Genomic DNA, 27813 nt, shown 5'->3' on the forward strand with positions numbered 1-27813 from the left:
AAGCGTCTGGTCTCTAAGTGAATAATAAAAATATAAAAATACACTGTGTAAAATCGCGTTTTATTGTACAAATTCCCCAGGTGAGTCTCCACCCACAACCTGCCTCCCCGGTAAACTTTGCAGTCTTGTCAATTTTATCAATAATCATACAAAATGAGGAGTTTATAAAGCCCTTCATTACAAGCTCGGTCATCAACTGGAATTAATAACAATATAATATTGTCCTGTCGAGTCCATACAGGAGCAAAGAGAAGAGCTATCATACACATCACTGCCATACAAACAACAGTTTTTGCAGAGTCACCATAAAACACGAGAGTCTGAGTTTCATCCCATCCCTGTTTAAACCGTTAAATAGACCCAGTGACACACTATACAAACGTCTTTCATGTAAGCATGTCTCTGCAGCGATTACAGTGGGATTATAGTAACCGGGGCAGTGAGGGACACAAAGAATTATGGCATTGTAATCACAAAGTCTCTTCTGGAGGATGATGGACAGCGAGGGGAAGTCTTCAAATGAAGCTTTAAATCAATGTCCGTGAGATTATAAATTCTAGGAACATATTTGTTCTTTTTTAAAAAAGACAGAGTTTATCACAATCTTAATCATGTCTACTGCAACTGCTGACGTGAATAAAGATAAGCCGTGTGGAATTTGGACCATCAACCTCACCCTGAGAATGTCTCCCCGTTAGGAAAATATATTATTTCTTATCAACAATTAATCATTATGTTGCATAATTTATTGTTACAGCACAAATTTGGAGGCAAATGAGTGCGACGGCCGGCTTTTCTCAGTGGGTTTTTCGTCCGCGAGGCTTCGTCACAGCTTATTTCACAGGAGTAAGAATCCCACGTGGAGTGTATCTGAAACATTTCTCTGAAATCGGAAACCACAGTCATATTCAGAAATTCACACATCTAAGACTTGAGTAGTACCGTAGGTTAACACAAAATTATGAAATGCAACAAAATCTTGTGTGGACACTGGAAACAGAAAAAAAGGAAGAGAGAAAATGTAGAGCAAGTAGTGGTTTGTGTGACTGGCAGTTTCCGGTCAACTTTTTCTGGACTTGTCATTAAACAAGCTTCCTCTGGGCGTAGGGATACACAGAAGAGTCCAGTCTGGCTATAGGTTTTCTCCAGGTTGATACTGTGGCTCTGTGGCGGTGAAATAGTCCTCCAGAAAGGACTGCAGGTACTCGAAGGTTGGCCTCTCGTCGGGCTCCTTCTTCCAGCACAGCTTCATCATCTCATGAAGGGACTCGGGACAACCCTGCGGGCAGGGCATGCGGTAGCCTCTCTCCACCTGCTCCAACACCTCCCGGTTCACCATACCTGAGGTGGAGATGGAGTGGAGACAGAGAGGGCTGTAAGAGCTTTTGTTCAAGCCTTTTTTTTCCCAAATGGAAAAAGAAGAGATAAGAGGGCTCAGGAGGCTGCATGTTCCACAGAAAATCCAGAGTGCATCATTAAAATCACAGCCACCATCAACAGAAAGGATTGAAAGCCTAGCAAATCCCCTCCCTGCTGAATATCAATCTACAGCAGCAAGTTGTGATTAAAAAAAAACTATTTGAGTGTCACAATATAATGGTGCTGATGATATCCATGCTGCATGTAAAATAAATAAATAAATAAAGTAGTAATAGGCAAATCATATATCTGTACTGCAGGTGGACCCCAATAATATAAGAAATTCAGCTTGAAATTCTTCACTTGCATTTTAATATTAATTGATTTATTTATGTTAATAATTAAAACTAAGCACCTTCTGTTACCACTTTGTGATATTACTCTTTACGCTGACCTAAATTTACTGCTCTTGTATTGACGCATTGGATCCCAGTGGCAGGAGGCCTTAACACTTTGCACATGACTGGGTAGCATTAGTAATTTATAGCCAACAGTCCATGTGGTTTATGTTTTTAAATAAACATTTTAAGGAAACATATCACTCACTCTTTTACATTTTGATTTCAAGACAAGATTTGGGATTGCTTAGGCTCCATGGGAGTTTGTCCTATAGACTTGTGAATTGATTTGCCTATCATAAAAGTGTATTTAAAACAGAATAGATAAAGAATATTGTGACAGACCTGCCAATCATGTAATCATTTAGCACCTTTAAACTGAGAAAAATCAGTCACAAATTTCCATCCCTAATTTTTCAATCCCAATATTACTGAAGCTGCACATTTGCTCAAATTAAAAGGCTTCATATAATTCATTTGAAATGAAATACAATCTTTTTGTTTGATTTATTACTAAAGACACCAACCTGTTAGTTAAGCTTAGCTTATAGATTTTGTCCAAAAGTAATAAAACAACAACTGTATATAAAAGATGGATGTGGCCTGACCAGGTTGAAAACGTGAAGCCACCTTGGAAGGATCCTAATTTTACATATTTTTTCTAACACCGAGCCGGGTCTGAGTCTTTCTCAATGACAACAAACATGTTACTGATTGTTTTATGGTCTAAACTGTTTATTAATCCATGTCATGTACAGATTGCTTGAGAGTTGTCCGCCCTTTTAAACGTGATACAACAGTCGGGCAGTGGATGACTTGGGCCTTATTTACTTGATCCTACATGCTCACCAAGGGTGTAACACATCCACAATGGCAGACAAATGAACATCAAATGGTTAGTAAATGTGTGTTTGCAAAAACCTCAACAGAATATATTGTTAAATTTGAGAATTGTTCCTGTGAGGTAAGAATATGGCTACCTTGAGCTGCTACCATACCTGCAATTTCAAACATATAAATGCAAATGTATAAAATCCAGTGGTGTTTGTTCACAGAGCCCAGTGAGCTGTTTCCCCAGGTTTACCATAAATATGTGTCTATTTCTCAAAATGTCAACTTACTTCTATAATCAATTATCAGATTCTCTTCAGCCACACACCTCTAATATTAGTTTCAAGGCTACATCACATATAAACCTGATCTGTGTGAAGGTAGCACAGAAGGCTACGGGCACTGCTCCCTGGGGCAGAATCGGTCTGGCAGATGGTTATAAACAAGAGTTGTGTTCAATCTCCTGATCGTCCCCCACCAGATGGTCTCATCTAATCTCAAATGTGCCACAGAGTCTGTGTATGTGTGTGTGTAAGGCTATCTGTGTGTGCATGCGTGTACATGTCAATACTCCCCCTACAGAGCCATAAACAACCAGTGCAGACAATGTCAGACAGCTTCACTTCATCCTCTGATATTAACAAGCACACCAGCTCAACGTCTGCTGACAGACTGCAGGCTGATCGCTCTGGTCATTAATCACTGCGCACTGTTGGTGCACTACACCTTTTCTTCACACCAGGTATGTGTATATCTGTGTGCTAGTGTTGACCCTGTCACTTACCTGGATAGGGCACTCTGCCTTTGGTGACAAGCTCAGTGAGCAGGATGCCAAAGGACCAGACGTCTGACTTGATGGTGAAACGGCCGTACAGCGCAGCTTCTGGGGCCGTCCATTTAATAGGGAATTTGGCTCCTGCGTGTGATGGAGGAGACAGGAGAGAGGGTTAGGTGAAGTGCTGCCACTAGAGGGCATATGGGCTAATTTCTGTCTTCATTTCCAGGAAGTCACAGGAAGGTCAGTTAACCATAGTTATATAATTTGGAGCACATTATATTTTCCTACTCAGTCATACAGATTTTTTAAATAGACCTCAGAGAAAACAGGTTTAAGGGGTAACAACGGATATAAACAATACAATAAAGAACGCTGCATTTGAATAATTAAAAAAAGATATCTAAAGTATTAAAAGTATTTATTAATATATATTTCAAAAAGCAGTTTCATTTGAACTACTCTCTACCTGAGAAACAGTCCTTATGGAAATAGTGTCATGTGCACCACAAACAAAAGTTCATTGATCTCTGCCACAGTCACGAACTCATATATAGACTGTAAATAAAAGATGGACACAGACATGGTGGCATCATCTAGTGTAGCAAAGTCTCAATGTGATGTTTCCCTGTCACCATCACAGTGTTTTAAAACACATGGATGTGACAGAGAAACAAAAACAAACACTGCCCTCTTATGTGTTATTAAGAACAGTATGCTCTATTGTTTATTTCACTGTAAACAGGACTATAATTTAACAAATGAATGTAATGTTGTATTCAAGTGTCTTAAAAGTAGCTGTTAACAGAATAAACCCATCTGAAAAGTGTTTACTGAGGTCATAGAGAACCCAGCGCAGTTTCTCCAGGCACGGGAGTTACATCTTTTATATACAGTCTATGAGATTAAGTGAATTTTTTACAGCCACCAAGTTTTCAGATCTTTGACCAAGCAGATGCTCACAGGTATCTTTTTAGTCTTCTGTCCCAGGTATTTAGTTTTTCTGCTCCTAAGCAGGCCATCAACTGTGCCCCACTTCCCTCAGCTAATATGCTGCTAATGCAACATTTTTAGCATATTTTTGAGGACTGTGTGTTTATAAGATTATTTTTTCATCCATCTCATGATATATCGATTAGCTTCAGCTCTACTTTAGTGATAAATTACTAAATCTCAAACTAAAAATGTGAGCATATTTAGTATTTAACTCCTTTCTTTCTTTATAGCATCACTGGCAACTGTCTCTTGTTTCTACGCCACTGGTCTTCAGACTGTAATTAAATTTGTAGAGCAGTACTGTTCCCTAAGTTTCACAGATGCTTCTAAAACAAGCTTCAGAAGGAAACTGCAGTCTTCAGCCTTCACTGGAAGCATCTAAAGCTTGCTCCACTTTCTCATGAGGGTAAGGCACTGCTTGCGAAGCAGAAATAGCAGAGATAAATTCTTCCAACATGTGAAGGGCAAAGCTAATAAGAGATCAAAAGAAGCATCTGGTTTTTCTTATGTTAGCCTAATTCATCATGAGGTGAGACAACCGGGAGTCGTCATAGCTGTAAGGCTCTCTCTGTTTCTGCCCTGACACCTCATTCACCTGTGACTCACACAGCCTGTGTTTAAGTGTGCGTGTACCCACCTTGCCTCGCCGTGTACTCGTTGTCCTCTATCAGCCTGGCCAAACCGAAGTCGGCAATCTTACACACCAGGTTCTCGCCCACGAGGATGTTGGCGGCACGCAGGTCCCTGTGAATGTAGTTCATCCTCTCGATGAAAGCCATGCCATCAGCGATCTTTAAAATAAACACACAAAAAAAGAAACCCAAAATGGTTAGACAGCATCTCACGTTCGCCACTTCAGCTAATAATTTTCAGCTTCTCGTACTTTCCATCACCTCTTCATGTCTGATTGATTTTCAAAGAGTAAGAATAAAAGCAAAGTGTGCCAAATCTGGGAGAGGAGGACTTGTTTACCTGAGGCTGTGATTCTTCTTCTTCTTCTTTCTTCTTTTTTTTTTTAAATGTCAGAAGCTTAAAATAGAGCTCTATACTTGGCAGTGCACTGAGGTGAATTCTGCACTAGTGGAGAAAAAAAAGATACAGGTGCTGGTCTCACCTTTGCAGCCATGTCCACCAGCATGACAAGATTCAAATGTCTGCCATCTCCTTCTTTGAGGAAGTCCAGCAGGCTTCCTATTAAAAGCAAGTGTGAGAAGTCATAATGGATGTGAGGGAGCTGCATAACGACATACTGCTACAGAGTGTGGAATAATAGCTTAAAGTGAATAATGCATTAAGTTGGACAGTAATTAATTTTGCGATTCACAGTGTTAGCTGATCCATGTTTCTTGTTTGGAGTTAAAGTATGGAAAGGTCAGTGTCAGTGTCTTTGTGAAATCACTGCACCCGAGTGCATCAAAGACTGCAGACACGTAGGCATGCATCTGTCACCGAGTAACCTCAGAAAAATTTTTTCTATGAAAACCTGCTGCAGCTTTCAATTACCCATTCCACTTTCCCGCATCAGGGACCCACCAGGGACCCTGAGGGACTTTCAATTTTTAAAGCATATTAATTAAAAAGCCTATAAAATTTACATTTTTCCTTCAAGGAAATCACCATGTGTAAATTAAAGAGGAAAAAAAGCAAGGGCATGTGATCCACCTGAAAAATCTAGAGGCTCACACCTGATGTTGTTTTTCCTTCTCTCTAAAAATAGACCTCAGGAGTGTCGTGTAACAGGAAAACAGCTGAGTACTGTTATTCTCCAGGGATTGGCGGTACCTTTGGACATGTACTCTGTGACAATATAGATGGGTTCCTCAGACACCACTGCATACAGAGGCACCAGTTTGTCATGCCTGAGCTTCTTCATAATCTGAGCCTCTTGGAGGAAGGCCTCAGGTGACATGGTCCCCGGCTTCAGCGTCTTTATGGCTACCTTAGTTGTACCATTCCACGTGCCTGCAGAGATGGAGATGCGGGAGAGAGAAAAGCCCACAGGCAACAGGGGTAATCAGTGTTGTTAATGGGCTGGGAGCGAGACAATATCATTAATTAGGTCTTGTAATTGCTCAGACATGTGCTGTCATGCATGCGATTCTCGCAAAATATCCCTGGGATGAGCGGATACGGGCTCACGGCAAACAAATCCAGCTCGCTCTCTCCTCCTGAGAGATACGATCTCTAGAGATAAAGATGATATAACAAAAAGAGGAAGCAACTGAAGGAAGTGGATAAGTCCCCAGCTCTGACAGAGACAATAAACATAGATGGACAATGACATTTTCTATATAAACTGGGGCTTATTCTGTATTTCCCAATGTACATAAATATAGATAATTACTAAACAACATGTGGCTGCTTTGGCCTTACCCATCCAAACCTCTCCAAAGCAGCCCTGGCCCAGTTTGAGCTCCAGCTGCAGTGACTCCCGGGGAATCTCCCAGGCATCTTTAGCAAGGCCCTGGGTCTGAGGCTTGACTGTGGGGCAAACTGTGGTCAGCTTGTGGCAGAGCCCGTCAGCATGCTCTGTGACAGAGACACCGAGAGAAATCAAAATGACACATTACACCCAGCAGTGCCACACACCAATACACACAAGTCTTTTAACCAGCAGGATTCAGTGTCGTAAAGTTTCATCCATCATTCGTTCCATTTGATGTGGATGACTTTAGATGCACTCATCCCAGCTGCGATGAAATATAAATGAGATGAAGTGGCTTTTTAACACACCAGAGCGCTCTCGAGAGCCAAGCTGAAATGGAGTGGGATCACAGAGACTTAACCTCAGCTCTCTTCGGGCTAAGGAGGAGGTGTGAGTTTCAAAATTATAACAGCACCATCAATTGTTATTAAAATTAAAGGCCATTCATCTCCTGTGGTAACCCTAAAGGAAGCACGGCAAACTGCGTGGCACAGAGCAGCAGCTGTGAGTAAGAGTAATTTTCAGGATAATTCCTCGAGGTATGAAGAACGACTGTGATGAATAATGAATGAGATGACACAGAAAAAGCGAGTGAGCAGGGAGTGCTGCCTGTGTACATACCTGTATAATGTTTCACAAGCTTCTGTAATGTGTCAAATTGTGCTCTGGTAGTGATGTAGTACCCCCCATTATCAAGCTTGCGGATCTTGTAGTGTTTCACATTATCTCCTTTGGATTCGTCCCAGTCCCGTATGGAAAGAGAATAAGCACCTGGAGGACATACAGGAAGTGGTTTTCATTTTTTTAAGCACAACTGTGAGTGATTTGGCTTTGTTGTGGTTAAAAAACATGGCTTCCAAACTAGGATAAAGCTCTGGTTCCCTCAGACTTTTATTTTCCTTTTTTACAGCTGTGAATTTATGTTTTTCTTACAAAGTTGTTATTCTTAGCACAAAAAAGTATCCTCCACTGCTTTGGAGACTTATGTTTCTTCCATCAGTTTCTGATGCTAAATACATCAATACCACAACAGCCTGAACACTGAAGTCAAACACAGGGCAATTATTTTTTACAGAGAGTTCTTACTATTGCTGGCTGCTTCATTCTTTTAAAGCAGCTGCATGCTGTTATTAGTCTTCCTCATGGCTTTATGCAGATCCAATTGTGTAACTGTTGTAGGTTTTGTTCTCTTTACTATTTTAACAGTACCAGGATCTATGCATCCGTACGCGCTACAGGGTGCTGCAGAAAATGATTGCTGCCCCCACACCCTTCTCACACACAGGCTAAGAGAAAGCTCACTCATCTAGACGAGGAACAGCAAATATGAAGCATACTTTAATCTTATTGCAAATTAGAGTTGGTGAGAAGAATTTTTTTTAAAGATTTAGCTGTGACACAAGCAGTGTTAAACTTGTGCATCCATTAATGTGACAGCATGAATTCAAATGTACTATAGTCAAAGTCATCAGTAAGTGACCTCCGTTGCAATTCCTGAGCATGCCATGAACTGAAAACTGCTATAACACCTGCATCACTGTCCACAGTGAAGCCAGTTTTACATTGCCCCTGACCAAAATCAGCACCTTCGTGCATGACTGAAATGTACACCTGTGCACAGGGACAAACCAAATGCCTTTGGAAGAAAAATCTTACAGTCAGACGAGACAAAGAATTAGCTATTTGACAACAATAACTAGAGGTATCTTTGGAGGGGTAAAGGTAAGGCTTTCAGATCTAAGAACACTGACAGCTGTGTTCTTAGACTATCTCAAAACCCCAACTTCACTCCAAACAATAATTTATGGACTATATTTAAAAGATGGGTCCGTGCCAGCAAATCAACCAATTTAAATAAAGAGTGGTCAAATATCCAACCAGGTTTATACAAGGATACTAAAGGCATCTGGCTGAGGTACTACTAAGGGGCTTTTGGAGTCAGTAGAGGCCATGGTAGCAACCTAAATGCTAATGTTGAAGCTATAAAATGCTAAAATCAACAGGTAACATTGATAGAGATACGTCCATCTCTTTTTAAAGACTCACTAATACTAACACTAACAACTATAACAGTCTCATTGTATCATGTCATTATAGTTGACCTACTCACCTTCCACCCAGAATCTGAAAGTGGAGTGATTTAACGTGGTGAATGTATTTCATATAAACACTTTTTTTTAGCATTGCAAAATTATTACTTATGTCGTTGTTTATATTTGCCACGAAGTCATGAAAGTGCTTCAGTTGCTATGGACTAGCATGATCCATGCAGCAACAGGATTTTCAGCCTGGACCACTTTAGTCAAAAGAACATTTCTATTTCCATTTGCAGTAGTTTATATTTGGCGATAAGTATCTGTCTTGGGTCTTCCCTGCTTTTCCCCACTTACATGTGGAAAGCTGAAGGTGGGGGAAAAAAGCAGCAAGAAGCAAAACCCCAGCACGACAGAGATCAGTGACAATAGAAATAACAATGAACCTGAAATGATACATCTGCAGTGACCATGCTAGATTGTAATCCATGCACGCCCGGAAACGACTCCTCCCACTTTGCTGAATATAATCACCTTTAGTAGTTTCACTTTCTCGCACCAAGAAAGTTCCTCGATGATTCCCTGGATTCAGCAGCAACCTCTCAGCATCTTTGCGTCCCATTTTACCAAAGTACCACCTGCAAAGAAAGAGCACTTGAATAAAATGCTCAGACGTGACTAAGGACTTGAATGGTTAAAAACACAAAAAACAAAAAAGCAGGAACGCATTTAATGCATTCCCTTCTTTTGAATGTCACAATCACATCATAAAGCTTTTTAAAGGCTGTTAATGTTGGATAGCGTGCTTTGTGCAATATGAGGTCATAGCTTCTTGGTGCAGCTGTCATAGCTGGAGTAATGAGGTTATAAGAAGCAGCAACAAGGTCTTACTCTTCAGCCTGGATGGAGTCAGCAGGAGCCACATAATTACTTGGGATGTAGCCTTTCTTTCCTGTGTTGATGGAGCGAGCCTCCCACCAGTCTCCTTCTCTGCAGTGTGACAGCGACACAGGAGATGAGATAAATGACTTGTTCAGTTAACACTCAACCAAAGACTGATCATCAAATAATAGTGTCACTGATACCTGGAACGGAAAAAAACTGTAAATGATTGCTTATAATTTTTGGGTAAGCCCTGTGGAAATACTTCGAAATTCTTTTCAATCTTGTTTGCACTTGTAAACCTCATTATTTGATTCAAAATCAGTCTTTAAAATGTGTTTAACACTAAATGCTAACATCTAAATGGGACTGAATGAGACTAATCTATTTTACATTACAATAATATAACCCGGGGCAACATTTCTGCCAGAGCAGACGTGCACAGTTCCCAGTAGAAAGCTGGCATTAGGAGACAAGTGGCAATCTAAGTCATTCATTGAGGCCGACACACGGCGAACAGGTGCAGCTGTGCATTGCTGCGACAAAGAAAGGCATCTGGTAATCGCAGCAGTACTCACGAGGAAGCATTTTCATACAGGCGCTTCATAAACTGAGAGAGAAACTGGAGCGATTCTTACGTATTGTTGATGATCTGGAAACGATCTCCTTTTTTAAAGGTGAGGTCATCTGACGTTCTGGCTTCGTAGTCGTACAAGGCCACAAAGAATGTAACGCCACCTAACAACATAAAAAGAGACAAAGAACTGAAAAGAATAACATCACAGCGATGCGGCAATGTTTGTGTCTTAACAGCATGGAAATATGACTGAGAATAGATGCTGTCAAGACATGGTGAAATTTACACACATGGTAAACAACTGCCACCGTATAAAACTGGTTTTATTTGATAGTGTTGCTTTCCATGTAATAATAAAGTTTATTAGTATATCACTTTTGAGAACACAGGTGCTCTATCTTTCCATGCAATATTTTGCCTACTGTGTAGCCATATGCCCAGACATGATATTCATATACCTACCACTGACAACAATGCTGTCAACAGTAATTCTATTATCACCTGCAGAAAGCAAATACCATGGCAGTGCCACCTTTATCCCCCTCTGAGAGCAGATAATCCATCATGGAGGAGGATTACAACCTAAATCCCACCTAAACAGGAGGGCTCTCAGGATCGCTGTAAGCTGTGTGATCAGAGCCGATAGTTGTTATCGCCAACAACTTCAAATAACAACGACCGGCATTAGCTGTCACACCGTAAAGCCAGATCAGCATGCTGACCAGGCTAAGCCTAATATTAATAATGTTTGCATGTTTTATCCCATTTATGTTTTACTGTAATACAAATTATGTTTACTTTGCATTTCTGCTCCTGACCGTCTCAGCATATGTGATGGGAATTTTCTATTTCATAAAGCTCTTTCAGTTTATGTCACTGTAACATTCAAATCAATATTCAGGACATCAAACTTGAGCCAGTGATGTGACAGTTAAAAGTGGACTGCATTAGTACAAAACAAAGAGGACGTAATGTTGATGAAATAAAACTAAAGCCTGATTTAAGGCAGATTTATGAGCCCATGTTGGTGTCTGTTTGCTTAACTCTTCAGTTACACAGTCAAGGATTATGAGACGCATCTACCAAAAAGCCAACAGTGAAAGATTTGTTCTCCATTTACGAGAATATACATATACATATATCTATATACATGTCAAAAGCTGATTGATTGAAGGTGGACTGAACTGAAAACATTAGGATTTCTATCTTCTCTTCTGCAGGGAATAAGCAGAAGGACCAACATCAACATAGGCAAGAGCCACTACAGACAGTATAAAACATGGAAACTGGTTCTGAATTGGAAAAATTGAGTCAATGCAGGAATTACTTAAAACTGCACTCTATCTGAAGATCACTAGATGGTGACAGGCCATAAAAAGACTTCCAGTCCTATTGAGGTTTGCAGACACGTGACTGCTAACCACATGACATTAACTTGTCCACCATTTTGGACACATAGCAATCATAGTGACAATGTAGGATCAAGTGAATAAGTGCAACACAAACTGCAAACGTGGATCATTTTGCTTCAAAGTAAAGCTTGCACCTTTTGAAATACGCTAGCTTTAGTGTTGAGGCACAACTTTTATTTTTAAGGTTAATTTTCTTCATTTTTGGTTTGTGGTGCACTTTTTTGAGTTTTTCTAACACTCGGCTAGTAGTTAGCGAGCATTTGCAGAGAAATGCGATCACCAAAATGTGCTTCTATACCAATAAATATTTCCCTAGCAACCGGGTCTAATACAGTGGACACATCTTGATGTGCGCATGACATCAAATGAATGTCTGCAGTTGGTGTTAGACAGAAGCAACATGTAGACATCTGTCTGCAAAGCTCTCCATAGGATGTACATGTTGAGCTTTAAATAATAAAGAAATAAGTAAACAGTGGTTTCATTTTGCATGAACACCATTATCAGTGCAATATTGACATCACGCAGTAAAACTCTACTCACTGGGGACGGAACCAGAGAATGAGTTGGACACAGGACCGGAGAAAGAAGATGACGTTCCTCCAAAGGGAGTAATGGCAGATGAAGAGCCACCAAACGGCGTGAGGGTGTGGTTGAAATTTACTGCCCCCGAGCCAGAGGAAGATGAGGGAATTTGACTCTGCTGCAGCTGGGTGGGTTCTGGTCCGTAGTGACCGACGTGAGGCGTGGTGGCGGTATTGGTGTCAGATGCCTGGGAGTTCTCTGGCTGATACTTCATCGTCTGGCCTTTGTCCTCTTTGCTCTTTATGCACCCCATCTTCTCACCCTTGAGAAAGAACACACAACAAGAAGATATTATTTCAGTGTAAACAGAGGAAGAGGATGAGACAGTATAGATGGAGGGGCTGAGGGGCATATAGGATTACTGACTACAACATAAGGTCTGCAGGAACTGGAACAAGCATTATGAAATAAAAATGTATTGACCTGATATGATTATGTGAATCATTTTATTGTTGTTAAAACCTCTAAGACTATAAGCCATGTGGTAACTGGGACATATGGATAAATGTAAAATCCGATTTGAATCACTCAAACAAGGCCATGTAGATAAAACTGTGCAGTTCTGTCATTTTCACTATTACCATCTATTACTTGACGCTCCTGTTCCATCAAGAGACTCTGTAAACAAATAACAGATTTTATGCTATTTAAATCTACTCCACATTATATAGGGAAATGCATATTTCTTTGGAGTATCTACATTTATGCCTTGCTGCAATTCAGACAAGTCTGTATGGGGCCCTCCATCCATGGATGGTTACCAAATGGGTTCAACATGCCAAAGATCCAGAGGGCCAAAGTGTCACAGTCCATTTCTATGAAGTGACAGTTCATGCCTTTTATTAAAAATCAATCAAATTACAGCAAAGAGTAGCAGAAGTATCATAAGACACAAAATGACCACATAAGCCCTCAGGCATCCTAATTGGGTGCCCGAACCAGGGCCGGCCCGTGGCATAGGGCTTTGGAGCGTGATGTCACGGGGGTGGGCGTGGAAAGGATTTTGGCCCGATCCGCCATTTTGGGGGTCTAAGTGAAAAAGGAGCGAAAGCATAGCCATGGTTCGTATTTGCTGTGTGGTCCGCTGCAATGTTCGATCACACGACCGGCAAGAGAATAAGCTTGAAAATGGTTTATCTTTTCATTCTTTCCCAACCTGGAAGCAACATGAGGCAGCTCGTGTATCGATGTTAGCAAACGAAGGCGTCCAGCCTGGATAGCAGCTGTGATAGGCCGTATAGGCAAATGCTAAGGGCACCGTCCATCAGGGGGCGCCACGCCAGTGCCACAAATGTTGAAAAAAAAAAAAAAAAGTTGGTACTATTATTTCTAAATACAAAAAATAATCCCACGTTAATTAAAATGCAAAGTAAAGCTTATTTAATAGAAATTTAATAGCATCTTAGTCCTCTGCTTTTTACACGTCTCTGCCAAGTCGTCTACCATTTCACAATCTATCAATGCCTCAGCCTGACCACGCTGGAAGATTTAAAGCATTGATGTGTCTCTATCGGCGTGGTTGTCATTCCTCTTCCTAACATAATTTGGATGGAGTCACACTGAGGCATTCTTTTGTGGAGTGAAGGCCTGGAAAATGTGGAGACAATCAGATACGCTCGTAAAGAAGTCTGAGCGCTGGGAGATCAGAACGGTTTCATTTGCCAAGAACAACGGCTGAACGCAGAGTAGGAGCTGGTTTACTGACACTCCAAGACAGTAAAACAAAAGAGGTAAAAGATTTTTATAAAGAGCTGATATGTTCAGCGTGGAAGTAGACTAAACACAGCGCTACTGAGCAATACGGCGGCACAGTTGGTTACAGCAGCGCACTGAATTACAGGGCAGTGATCGTACAATCATCAGTGAAAGAGGATCTACTGGTGCAGTAATACATCTCTCTTTGATTTTGTAACAGTGGCCTTGATGTTGGGAGGTGGGAGGGATTTGTCCTCATCGTAGAGGGAGGTTCATAATCAAGAGTTCATCGAGTTCTTCAGCTAAACTGCCAAAGAAATCAACAAAACGGGGACAAACCGCAGAAACCTTCCAAAGATTCAGAACACTTTGCTTAAATAAAACTGTGCAAATTGCAGGTTGCAAGTCATGCTGGGTACTGGTCGTCTTCCACAAAACATTTTTTATGGGTGGTCAGTTAGTGGAGTTGTGTCAGAAAGACGGATTTCTTAAAAACAGCTTCAAATGAATATGTCGGTAAATCTGATCTCAGATTTTAGATCTGCAGCTGACATGCTGAGAATGTTGGCATGGAAAAAAAAAACACTTTTCTGAACCAAACTTTCCTTTAACCTCGAGACAAAACCAGTGTCACGGAAAGCAGAGGGCTTTGCTCAGTGGTCGACTCGGGTGGCCTTGTATTTCACATTTAGACAGATGGGTGCCTGGCCCGCCTGGTCAGCAGTGAAGCTATCACACTGTAAAACACTGGCCGGCATCCCGGGAATATTTGCACTTTAGAAATGTTTTTCCTTCCAAAAATAAGGCCTCAGTCATTTCATAAAAGTGACGTCAGTCTCCCAAAATCATCATAAATACTGAAGTTAAGAGATTTAAAAATAAAGTATGTCTCTTTTATTTTTATACTATACCAGAATGCTGTTAAATAATTACACATCACACAGTTTTTTTGGTCAGTGTAGTAATGTAGTGAGATAATGGATTAATAACTTATTTGTTAAGATGATTTCTTTTCTGCTTTGGAAAAATCAATCTTGTAGAAGGAAAGAGGAACCAAGAATCGGCCATAAATGCGATGCCTTCAGTTCACATGTGATCTTTGTTTAACATTTTCACCATCCCTCTGATAAAGCTACAAAAAATGCTCCTAAAAGTGATTTTAAAAAAATCAGTGTGTTCAAAGTTTAGTCTTTTTAATCAATGCTACAAGACTTATTTTTAGCAATGAAGGGTTTCAGTGCTGGTCTGACAGCTGTTGAATTTGTCTTTCAGTTGCTGGGTGGATGCTTTGATCTCTCTGACTACATCTGATCAGATATCTGATCAGATGTAGTCAGATATCTGATCAGATGTAGTCAGAGAGATCAAAGCATCTGCCCAGCAACTGAAAGACAAATTCAACAGCTGTCAGATGTCTCACAGATGCTGTTTACGCCACAGTTCATGCGTGAAAGTGGTCACAGCTTTTGTATTTGGGCTTTAAAGATAAACTGGATATTTTAAACTACATTGTTGCACACACGTATGATATATGATATTCTCATATGATAATATCATATAATTGTTCTTTTTGTAGGATTTTACACAATATTGGGAAAAAAAACCTACACCTTCCTGAACCTGGATTTTGAGTGAAATTAATTTGTCAAAAATGAGACAAAACTCACAATAAACAAAGTCAAAAATTAGTTTTTTTAAATATAGCATATTCATTTCATTTTCTTTTTTATTAATATAGCACAAATACTGACTCAAATCCGGCATTGTGGCAGCCAAGTTTGGTAAGTATGCACTTTCTTGTTTTTTGTTAAGGGTTAGGAAACATTAGCATGCTTTAACAATAAACTAAGATACCAAACATAGAAAATATTTCTTGCAAAAAACCAACATGGACTATTTGGTTAGCAATTAGATTAAATCACAGTGGTTGATAAGCATGGCTTCACAGTGCTTTAGTCTTCATAAAAAGAAAGATACTGAGTTCATTAGGTAATTGTTAAAGTTAGCATGCTGTTTGCTTTTCGATACAATGATCAATAAGCTGATCAAAAATGAAAAGTGTTAACAATAATCCTAAATTTGATTTATGCTGTTAAAAGTTTAACAACAAAGCTATCAGCCTGTTGACAGTACATTTAAGGTTCTGTACTTTAAGCTAGCAAGTTAAATTCACTGAAATTCCCATCGGATACTGAAAGGAGTTTATCTGTCAGCACACACTCACTTCCTCATCCTATTTGTATTAATACAGAAGCAATAACTATGATATATGGTGTTTAACTGAAGGCTGGGCTATAACTGCAGTGGAGCATACTAAACAGATAGATTCCTATCTCAGTGTCACAATATCCTTCCAAAACCCCAATGATAAAAACTCAGATACGATTCCTGTTACTGGTTGTGTGAAGAAAGAAATGTTATGAAATGTAGGGTACAGGGAGAGTTTTGCTGAATGCTTGTGCTGAATGAGGAGGGGGCCAAACGGGCTCATAGCCAGCTTTACCAGCTTAAATTACTAGGATTATGAGGATGGTGGATTTAACTTAAGAGGATAATAACAGAAAACAAAAAAAGAGGAGTGACCACCGGTGGCAGTAGCTGAAACACAGAAGACTTCTGACTCTACAGTCACTTTGGCCTATTAAATATTTGTTGTGTTCATGGGCTTCTCACATGAGCAGAATTATGAGGGCTATCAGCTGAAGAGGAGGCTCTTAAGGGCTCTTTGCTGTGACGATACAAAGAGGACTGGCTTTGCCTGAAGCCTCTAAATCAGCTCAGTTAGCTCTCTGTCAGTCTGCCAGTCATCACATACTGACACCACAGGCTTTGTCTACACTGAAAATCGAGAGCTTTAGGAGAAAATATGGCACAAAAATAAAAGATGCAACAGCAACAATGTTAAGGCCAGTGAGCATGCATAGCTGTCATGAACCCCCCCCCCCCCCCCCCCAAACCTCCACAATCACAAGAAAAATCACACTCTAACATCAAAATGCCTCACTCTCTTTTGCACTCAGCGCAACACAAGATCTGTAGCAGAATCATGAAGCCAGAAGGAAAATCTGCCTTGCTGCTAATTATAGTAACTTACTCTAATTGCGGACAACATCCCACTGCCCCCAGGATGCTAACATGACCTACAACAGCATGCAAACACGAGAAGACTCCCAGTAGCACCAGTCGGAGCCATAAAGGAACAATGAGAGAGGAAGGTGAAGGGTTTAAAAATGGGGAAGCTTACATGTCAGCACATGCACATATAAACCAAGGCCTCTTTTACTATCTGATTGGAAAGGTTTGGTGCTATTGTCTAAGAACTGCTATGTTCTGACAGACAGACAGAAGATCAGTAAGTAAGAAAGCTTGACATATCACTAGATGCGGGCGGATAGACCCAAATATCGACAGTATCGATACCAATGCTGGTACTGGATTGATACTAGTACGATAGGACTGATACTTTGTTTTTATCCTCTGAGTTCAATATCTAGCTGACTGAATTGTGCTAAATAAGTGAGAAATAAAAAAAATGCACCTCGAAAACACGTCAGAACCTTTTTGCGTTGACTTTCACATCTATTTTATTTACAGCATGTACACATTTAAACAACAGAAGCTGACCCAAAGTGCTTCAGAGACAGCCACGTTAACCTGGCTTTATTAGTAAAAAGTATCAGTGTCGCTATTGGTGTTGATATGGAATAAAAGCTTTTTCATTTGGTACAAAAATGCTCTGCTCAGATTAAAGATTGTCATTTTCCAGCCCAACAAACTGAGAAATTATCTATATATCACTTGTATATCACCAGCAGAAGCCTTTTCTGTAGCGTGAACGACAGAGAGGTGAAAAATACCTGCAACACAGAAACATAAATATGTTTTCCATCACTGCTGAGCTTCCTTCTGTTTCCACAGAGTCTCAAAAGACCCAAAGACTAGACACTATCTCTGTTTAATATTCCTCTTCCAGCGAGGTCAGATTGCCAAGTGAGCTACTGTGGCACAGACAGCTGACAGGGGATTCAGTGAGTTGCTCAAGGACACATCAACAAAGCTGATACTTGCCGAAACCTGCCTGCCTGCATGTGAGAGCTTCTTGGCGCTCCCTTAGACTGTCAAGTATTACAGGAAATACATAATAAACCAAAAAAACGACTATTTTTGGACATCTGAGGCAGCTCCAGATGTTCCCCCGAGGGACTGCATCCCTCCATAAACATCTGAGATTCAGACAGCAACTCAGACCCTTAACCTTTTGTATTTAGCGTTTTCAAGCTTTCACTCTTTTCTCGAAGAACTCTTTTGCCTGCTTTGTTTCATTTGTGTATTTACGTAAGCTAACGTGATCTGAGTTTCAGTTAAAACCCATCTCCTGTTTTTTCCATGATCTCTTGTAAGACTGATAATTCAAACCTGAACACTTCTTATCAGCGACCTTCTTTTGGCTTCCTTCCCTGACTCTGACCACAAAGTGATAATTCCACAGAGGCTTCACAAAACGCTGATAAGACAGAGAGGAGAGCATTTTTCCATCACTCTCTTGGATTATACTGAAGAGTTTTACAGGGATCACAGTTCAGAGTGTTTAAGAAGGCTGCAGAGACAATGTTTAGATGAGTAAGCTGAATGTGGAGGAGTCCCATGATCAGAAACCAGAACAAAATCTGATTTTTACCTATTACTGCTATAGTAATGCCTGGATTTGCTGTTTTTTTATGCTTTTATATGAATTTTAACTTGTTTCTTTTGGTTTTTGTATTGTTAAATAGACCAAAGAGTCACTTTGAAAAGAACTGATTGCTTGCAAAGAATAACCTGCAGCATTACACAAACTTTTATGAGACATCCCCATCAAAAATCCAATTCAGAACTTATAATTGGACAAATTGTTTCATGTTTTTTTTAAATTTTATTTAATGTGAGAGCTGCAGTTGTTGCTAGTTTTTACCCATGCTAATTCAATTCACTGTTATATGCACATTCCTGAAGCAACCGGTATGATAATAAGGTACAGCTTAACAACTTGCACATATAAAACACATTGAACATAAAACATGCTGTAAATAAAATTCAGTGAAAACGCGGCGCTTCTAGTGAATTTTAAAACATTTTAAACCAAACACATAACCAACCAGGTTAGGTTAGGTTACCATGGTGATTTAGCCACTTTAGTGACACAGAAAACTCCGACTTTAACCCCGACATAGCTCGCTATCACACTAATCTTGCTTTGTAGTACAGACCTCACAACTGTGTTGGTGTTTCATCTTTTGGATTATGTTTAAAGCCATTATCTTACCGTAACATGACTGCGTGTTTATTTAACAAAGAGTCCGTCCAAGAAGTGTGTGTTGTAGTTTTTGAGTGATACTAGTAGTTTAGCAGCCAGTACCTCTGAGTATGAATAGATAATGTTTGCTGATAACCTAACACTCAAGATTCCCATCTAAATATGGTCACTTCTGACTCCAAAAAGCAAACAAACAATATGGTGGGAGTCAAAATGCTGAAACTCAAAAGAGGAATCCTCAAACCACTGCATGCATATTTAATATATGGCTACAAAAGGAGTGTCTGCCTGCTACCGTGGCAATAAATAGAAATAAATCTGGATTTACCTCTTTCATTAGATGTTTTTAACTTTTAATTTTCAACTTTTTGAAGTATTTGCATATGCAGATATGATACATGAAAGTGTTGCTAGCCTGATAAGTTACCCAAGATAAAGCTGTGCTAGTGAAGTATAAATTATTACATCTTCCTTTTGCATGCCATGCATTATACATGAATTGAAGCCTGATTCTAAGATATTCTAAGATACAGTAAGACTCTCAGTAGTTTGAACAGGCTCAAATCTTCTGAGATTTAGATTAACTAGATCTTGATAGTTGGCTGGGTGAGAGCTTGGCAGCTTAGCTGAAGGGTAGTATGGTGGTGTTTTCCTCCTCCATCAGTCATCAGAGGTCTTACTGAAATACTGCCCAGCATCTTGCCGGGCAGCTGTTAGCTGCTGTTAGCTGCTGTCGCTGCGGATGCAGACTGGGCGGGTCTGTGGAGCTTTAATGGGCTTCAGATCTTCAACAGATGCAGCCTGCGACATTCCTCTGATGCCAAAGAGTTAAATCTGGGTCTGGAGAAACGTCATGTGACGGTGGAGATCTGAAGCCCCGCAGCATCAAGAGAAACATCAATAAATGGTTCATAATGAGATTTACTCTGCACTGGGTGTTGAGTTCTGTTGCAAGCGTGCTCACAGTAAGCTGATCCTGAGGCTTACAACACTTTGACATCGATCTGAGAACAAGTTTAGCTTGAAGAGCCTCCTCGCTCATCAGTGTTCGACTTCAGTCCAACAGAAAAAAGGAAAAAGATCAGTTTTGGTTATTTACATTATTATCATAACTGACTTTATTTAACCTGTCTCAAAACTTCAATGAAGAGCTTGTGGTTGTGCTCATGTCAGTTACTGTGCTGCCAGAGAATAGACATCACACATTTTTCAGAATAAAAGCTCTCATGAGAAATCCTGAATGGCGTGCTATTTTTGGGAATCATCCTTTTGCCAGCACATAACAGGACCGATTGTTTTAAGTGTCAACATCGAAAAACAAAAGGTGACTCCAAAACCCCCAATACAGCCTAGATTAGAGTCTTCTTCACTGAGATAGAAACAAAAGCTGTATTTGACATGTGGACTGTGGCATTAGCAGAGTTTAGGAAACACTGGAGCGCTTTGTTCGCAATATCAGAACTAACTCTCCCTTACAGACTGCTGATAAGAGGGCAACTCTTAGATATTTGTTCATGCGCCTTCTTTTTTCACGCATGGAGAGCACTGCTCTGATTTCACTCCCTCACATGCTGGAGAAAGAAGCGAGTGAAGTCCTGAGTTTGAAAAAGAAAAAAATAATGAAAAGAAACATTCTTAGAGTGGTGAACTGATTTAATATGCTAGAAGATGACCTTATTAACCAATCATGTGATGAAATTCCAAAATTTCACATCTTCTACTATTAGTATCTTCGTTCAGTGAAGACCTTAAAGAAGGGGAAGTTTCATGTCAGTCAAAAGAAGAAATGGCATCACTTCAGGTATCCTGAGCTATAAAGAAAACAATCGTGTACTTATTTGTGGTGATTTTAATATTCATATATGCTGCGAGGAGGACCTATTGGCTAAGGACTTTCTTGCCCTTATTGACTCTTTTAATATTACTCAGTGGGTGAGGAAATCAACCCACATTAAAGGGCATATGCTGGACTTGGTATTGTCGTATGGACTGGACATTTGCATCACAGACATCAATGATGCTGGGATTTCGGATCATTTCCCAGTTATGTTTGATGTTCAGTCATGCAATATGGAACTGAACTCTGAGGGTCCACCGAGCCTATCACGTCCGATTAATTCTGAGGCTGTTGCTCTTTTTTCTGCGGCCTTTGCCAATTCTTTTTGTTATGAAGATATCAGTAATGCACCTCTCCCAGTTGATGGCATAGTTAACTCTTTCATCTCTATATGTACTTCTATTTTGGATACTGTGGCTCCAGTAAAGATTCGACGCCGTAAAACCTCACGCCAACCTTGGCTAAATGAATCCATCCTCGCTCTTAGACGTGAATGTCGTCGAGCTGAGAGAAGATGGAAAAAAGATCAACTTCAGGTGTCCCTTGACATCCTGCATATGAGCCGGTCTAAATTCCAGAAGGCTGCCAAAATGGCAAAAACTTCTTTTTTATCTAACATTATTGCGAATAACAGCCATAATCCTCGAGTCCTGTTTAAAATTTTTAATTCAGTGGCTAATCCCTGTTCGGATGTTTCAATGGGTGCCTCCCCGGCCCTCTGCGAAAAATTTCTAAATTATTTTATAGATAAAATCTCATTGTTAAGGGCCACACATTCTTTGGTAGTAAATCAAGCCCCAGCTTCTGAATGTTCAACGGTTTTCCAACAGTTCGAACCTGTGTCATTTTTGACTTTAAAGGAAATAATTAATAATCTGAGAAGCTCAAATTCTTTGCACGACATTATTCCCTCTCGTATCATTAAGGATGCATTGAATACAATCGGGTCTTGTATTTTATTTCTAATGAACTTCTCACTGTCATCTGGCTATGTTCCGACTGTCTTTAAACATGCAGTCGTGCAACCTGTCATCAAGAAAAGTTCCCTTGATCGTAACATTCTAGCTAATTACAGGCCGATTTCTAAACTTCCTTTTATGTCAAAAGTCTTAGAGAAAATAGTGCTTCGGCAACTACAGACTTATTTAGAGAGCAACGGTATAAGTGATAAATTTCAGTCTGGATTTAGACCGCGTCACAGCACCGAAACTGCCCTACTAAGAGTCTTTAATGACCTTCTCTTAATTGCTGACTCTGGGCGCTCTGCGGTCTTAGTACTATTGGATTTGACCTCAGCCTTTGATACGGTTGATCATGATATCCTCTTGGCAAGACTGGAACATGTAGTAGGCCTCAAAGGAAATGTTTTATCTTGGTTTAAATCATATTTTTCTGAGAGGTCGTTCTCCGTCTCGATGGGAAAATATTCCTCTTCTTCTGCCCGTTTCCGCTGTGGTGTGCCCCAGGGCTCGGTACTGGGTCCTGTGTTGTTTTCTCTGTATATGTTGCCCTTGAGCTCCATTTTTGAAAAACACAATGTCTCTTTTCACTGTTACGCTGATGATATTCAAATCTACCTTCACCTGACTGGGGATGCTTTATCCTCACCACATCCTCTGTTTGATTGTCTGAGTGATGTCAAGGACTGGTTATCACGTAACTTTCTTACTTTAAATGGAAAGAAGACAGAAATTATTGTTTTTGACCAAAATATGCCTCTGGGACAATTGACTGACACATTTGGACCTGTTGCTAACCACCTTACTGATACTGCCAGGAATCTTGGAGTTTTCATGGATAGCTCCTTCAAACTTGACAAACAGGTCTCTACTGTGGTAAAAACTAGCTTCCATCAACTACGCCTAATCTCTAAGGCTAAACCCTACATACCACACAAAGATATGGAGAAACTCATTCATGCTTTCATTATGTCAAGACTGGACTATTGTAATTCTCTCTACTTGGGTCTACAATCTTCCCTTCTGCAGCGTCTGCAGCTGGTCCAGAATGCCGCAGCACGTCTCTTGACCGGCACTAGAAAGTTTGACTCTATCACCCCTGTTCTGAAAAATTTACACTGGCTTCCTATCAGATATCGAATTGATTTTAAAATTCTATTGTTTACTTATAAAATTCTGAACAATATGGCACCTGACTACTTAGCTGATCTCCTCTGTCTGTACAGCCCTCAGAGAGCACTAAGCTCATCGGGCCAACTGCTCTTGGTGCAACCTAGGTCTCGGCTGAAGACCAGAGGAGACCGTGCCTTTGCCGTTGCTGCACCCAGGCTATGGAATACTCTCCCTCTTCATATTCGCGCGTCAGATTCCATTCAGTCTTTTAAATCATGTTTAAAAACGTATTTGTTTGATCTAGCATTTAAGGCAAATTAGGGTATTTTACATCTGGCTCTGTATTTAGATTATGTAATTATCTTATATTTTATATATTTGTAATTTATATTTTATTGTGATTTTATTTGTACTGCGATTTTAATGGAAAGCACTTTGGTGTACTTCGGTCTTAAAAATGTGCTATATAAATAAATTTTGATTGATTGATTGAATATTTTGCTGTTAAGCCCAACATCAGTCTAAAAACACACAAACTAAATGATCCACTGAGTATATTCTCTACAAACAGATCAGCCTGGAAACTGTCAACTGTCTTTTTAACCCTCTGACATCCAACCCATCATAGGTGTTCCCAGAACGCTGATGCTGTTGCATCACCACTGATGACTCAGACCATCAAACTGTAGGAATTGTGCATTAAAAACATCAAAACAACAGCTGCAAACTTCAACAAATGAATCAATTCAATAAGTACTTCTAGCAGCTTCGGTGGTAACATTAAAAGCTGTAACTTTTTAATGTCTTCACAGGAACCTTCCAGGGGTGAAAGATCACACTCCAAAGCCCGAATAACAACACAACTGCCTTCTCTCCAACCTCGCCAGACCTTATAAGGATTCAGAGCTGCTATGATTCACTTACATAGTTGTGCAAAAGTGCAGAGCTGTTCAGGATATGACACCACACCGAGTCACTTGAAGTCTTAACAGTTTACAGACTTCAAAGAACATGTGTGCAAGTAAAGCCCGTGTCCTAAAAGTGGAGACTGAAAGGTTGGAGTGAGAGAAGAATAAGCAACCCCTCAAAGTGTGACTCAGCTGTTAAATGAGTGACTCTGCATCACAAAAAGAACCCGAACCTCTTCCTCTTCCTCCTCCTCCTCTTCTTCTTCTTTCTCTTTCAACCCATCTTTATCCGAATCCAGCACTGTGGAATCAACTTTTCTCAGTTATTTAATCTAATTAACACGCTGACAAGTGAACACATAGAAAATGGGAGAAAATAAGGATTTAATCCATTTTTTCTCACACGGGTTTTTGGCAATTAATCTCTAATTTACCACTATAATCCCACGATGACAATTTAAGACTCGTGTTTATGATAATTAAACCGTGAAATGATAATTAGACCCCTGCTATTTTATCAAACTGCAGAACACTCAGCTTGTGTTACTTTGATTATTCATCTGCAATCCAGTATACTTATACCGTATTCCTCTGGGACTGAAAGCATGCCGACTGCTCGCTGATGTCCTATAAAATGACACAAAGCGGCTGGTTTGCAGGATAAAGGAACATTCACACACTACATAGAAAATCTACAAGCATGTCTGTGTTATTATTGGACATCTAATTTCCTTTGTTGACAGCCCAGACAGGCGAGCAGCTGCGCTTCGGCCCATCTTTATCTGATCCCGCTGCTCTGACAAAGACCACTTTTCTTTTTTTCCCTTTTCATTTACCTTCTCAAATCCGAGTCCTCGGTGGGTGTTTTCTCTTTCCCCCCTCTGTTCCCCTCGAGTCAGATCAGCAAAAAGCAAAAGAAAAATATCCGAGTTATTTCAAACGGAACCGAGTCGCCTTCATCCCCACTTTACGCATCCAGCAGAGTCAACTGTGGTCAGATTTTTTTCTTTTTCTTTTTTTTGTGAAGTTAAATCAAAGCAGCTTAAGTGTTGCAGTCTTGGAGAGGATGGCGGGGGCGATGGAGGAGACGGTCATTGTTGTCAGAGCGGACGGGTCAGCGAGGATGAGTCCTGCATCGGCATGACAGTGATTTAAAAAAAAAAAAGCAAAGAAAAAAAAAAAGTGAGACCCTGAAGTATCCCAGCGCTTTGTAGCCTCCACTTCCTACTACTAAACTTCCATCAACCCCCACACAACAACATGGCCGACCCAGCCTGCGGGACTGGAGCCACACAGCTGGAGTTACAGACAGAGATCCGTCTGCTGCAGCTGGTCTGAGATCAGCCAAGACAAGAGATGATGACTGAGGGAGAGAGGAAATAAGAATAGAAAGAAAAGAAAGAAACAAAATCAGGCGACTAAGAACAGACCGGTCCGTGAAGTGAAGGAAGGCTTCCTTTACAAAAGGGACTAAATGTGCAGCGCTTTCAATCACAAATACAGGTCTTGGACGCCCCCTGCTGGTTGATCATCTCTTATTACAGTTCAGGGGGAGAACTGCTGTATCGCACCCGTTGTATCACGCTTAACTTTCACAGGGATGCATTTCACATAATATGGTGTTACGATAAACTAATTTGTATCACTTGCCTCCCACCATGTTTACGCTTTAACCCTAAAAACATTTATCGTTTAAAGTTCGCTCAACGTTTTACTGAATGTGTTTTTTTTTTAATTAATTGCATTTTGTTCTTTATATTCTTTTCTTACAATCGTCAATGCAAAACTACAGTGCCAGTATGGCTCATAGAAATATTCTACGTGGTTCTGTGCAGTGTTGCACTCAACCTTGCCACATTTATATGATCTAGGTTTAAAATGTTAATATAACTCAGTTTATACCAAAGACAGAAGTGAGGATGTTGATTAATTCGTGTGTTGTAATTCAAATAATAAAATTAGCTACATTTAATCTGCGGAAACAGGATCTTATTTGTTACATTCCTACTGATTAAAAAAAAGTTTTTAAGGTGAAATGTTTCTGTTTATTTGAATCCTTTTAACAGTACTTAGTGAAACATTTCGGCATACGTTTGTGATTTTCACATGGTTTGTCTGTAAAATGTGAAGCTCTTGTATTGCAGTGGTAATTCTATCCACTTTAATGGACTATTGTTATCAATGTTTCCTCTAAACTGCGCGCGTGCGCAATTGCGCACTGCTGGCACGGTCTCTGCGCACAGAAAATCTGCGTTGCGCACAGAAAAAAAAAATCTAACTTGACTTGAAATTAAAATTAAAACTTTAACAATTCTGTTTTGCAGTGTTAGTCAGTAAGTGACTGGCTGCTCCCTTATGGGATTAGAACGGTGCCACCTTATCCCATAGTCCAGCCAATAATGCGATTCACGTTCATCTATACGCAGCTAATCAACGTCGTTGACAGGCTATGACAGCGTCCTTATGTGCTGACACCGGTGTTTTAGCTGGCAAAGCGGCTGATGTGGAGTGAAGCCACGTTGATGACGTGTAGAACCATTGGAGATGTGAGCAGGACAGACGGAACAATTGACAGAAAAAGTGTGGACTTTATACCAGTTTTTAAATTGTGTTGATAGGCCACGTAAAACCAGAGTTATGATTAAAAAAAATGCAATGTTTGGTTTCCTTCTTGAATACTATCGTTGTTTATATTTACTGCAGGAAGAAACGGTAAAAACGGCGTTTTATAAGGAAAACCTCGAAAGCACTCTCCGCCTGTGAGCAAACCCCTGCCCTCAGCCTTTCCTATTGGTGGAAAAATGTACCATGTCGACCAATCAAAAAATGATATGGCAACATGGTATTTAGTTGATTAGGAAGGGGGGAAGTTTTAGGAGTGACAGCGGTGTTTTGAGCTGTGACAGATTTGCAACGTTTAGCACGAATCTTGTGTAGTTAGTGTGTAGTGTAGTCAATAGTTTTGTTGTGTGTGTCAGAACAATGAGGCAACTGCTGAATGTTACAGGAGTGATACATCTCCTGTTGTCAGGCCTGCAGGTACCAGGCCGTTGTTCTCCTTTATCTCATAGTGGACAGAAATTATTTTTTGGAGTGACACAAATAATTTGTGTGGCATCAAATTTGATGCAGAACAGCTGATTGTTCTGTAAATAGTTTGAAATGTTTATTTAAAAAACGCCTTGGCTGCATTTTTAGGTAAACAGCTGCAAAAAACGTTGTTGTTTGCAAAACTCAGTAACTTTTTTGAAGAAGTAACTATATAATTAATTGCCCAACATTGGTCATTATTTACTGTATTTTGCAGACAGAGAGTTACAGGACTCTCTCCCAGACCCACAGACTCAACCTCATAATACAAGTCAGAGCTTTATAAAAAAAAATAAAATAAAAAAAAATAAAGTTTTGTTTTCAAAATTTTCATTTTTTTTTTACATTTTCATTGTAAGTGGGCTAAAGCAGTTAATTAAAAGTCTAACATAAATGTAAATACTGTAATCTGATTATTTTAATAAACCATGTGACTTGGATGGATGTGATGCTGGCGTGACCACAGTGCACACGTCTGCTGTTGCTCACAGTGGTCCAAGGGACCGCTCAGGGAGTTTGTGTATTCGCTCTGTGACACATGAAAAATTAGAGGGAACATTGATTGTTATTATAATGAACACTCCTGCCTCCTTTTTTACACCATTCAATTAACCACAGGATGTCCTTTCTCTTCAGTTTTGGACT

The 27813-nt window shown here is 40.1% G+C and overlaps 1 protein-coding gene across 1 annotated transcript; it reads right to left on the reverse strand.

The window, feature by feature from the left end:
- Positions 1–48: 48 nt before the first annotated feature.
- On the reverse strand, positions 49–25887 carry LOC113029151 (tyrosine-protein kinase yes). Its single transcript, XM_026179821.1, has 12 exons — positions 24915–25887; positions 12232–12535; positions 10338–10437; positions 9709–9807; positions 9352–9455; positions 7406–7555; positions 6733–6888; positions 6142–6321; positions 5474–5550; positions 4997–5150; positions 3373–3504; positions 49–1341 (listed from the first exon to the last, which is right to left on the reverse strand). Exons 2-12 carry the CDS (start codon positions 12524–12526, stop codon positions 1133–1135), a joined length of 1656 nt encoding a protein of 551 aa, XP_026035606.1. The 5' UTR covers positions 12527–12535; positions 24915–25887; the 3' UTR covers positions 49–1132.
- Between the last annotated feature and the right edge of the window lie 1926 nt (positions 25888–27813).

This window comes from Astatotilapia calliptera, chromosome 9, assembly GCF_900246225.1.
Source record: "Astatotilapia calliptera chromosome 9, fAstCal1.2, whole genome shotgun sequence".
NCBI classification, from domain to species: Eukaryota; Metazoa; Chordata; class Actinopteri; order Cichliformes; family Cichlidae; genus Astatotilapia; species Astatotilapia calliptera.

Coding starts and splice junctions, on each gene's coding strand:
- LOC113029151 (XM_026179821.1), bottom strand. CDS start 12,526: ATGGGGTGCATAAAGAGCAAAGAGGACAAAGGCCAGACGATGAAGTAT. Junction 5,551..6,141: donor CACAGAGTACATGTCCAAAG/GTACCGCCAATC, acceptor TGCTTTTAATAG/GAAGCCTGCTGGACTTCCTC. Junction 1,342..3,372: donor AGGCAGAGTGCCCTATCCAG/GTAAGTGACAGG, acceptor TCTCCACCTCAG/GTATGGTGAACCGGGAGGTG.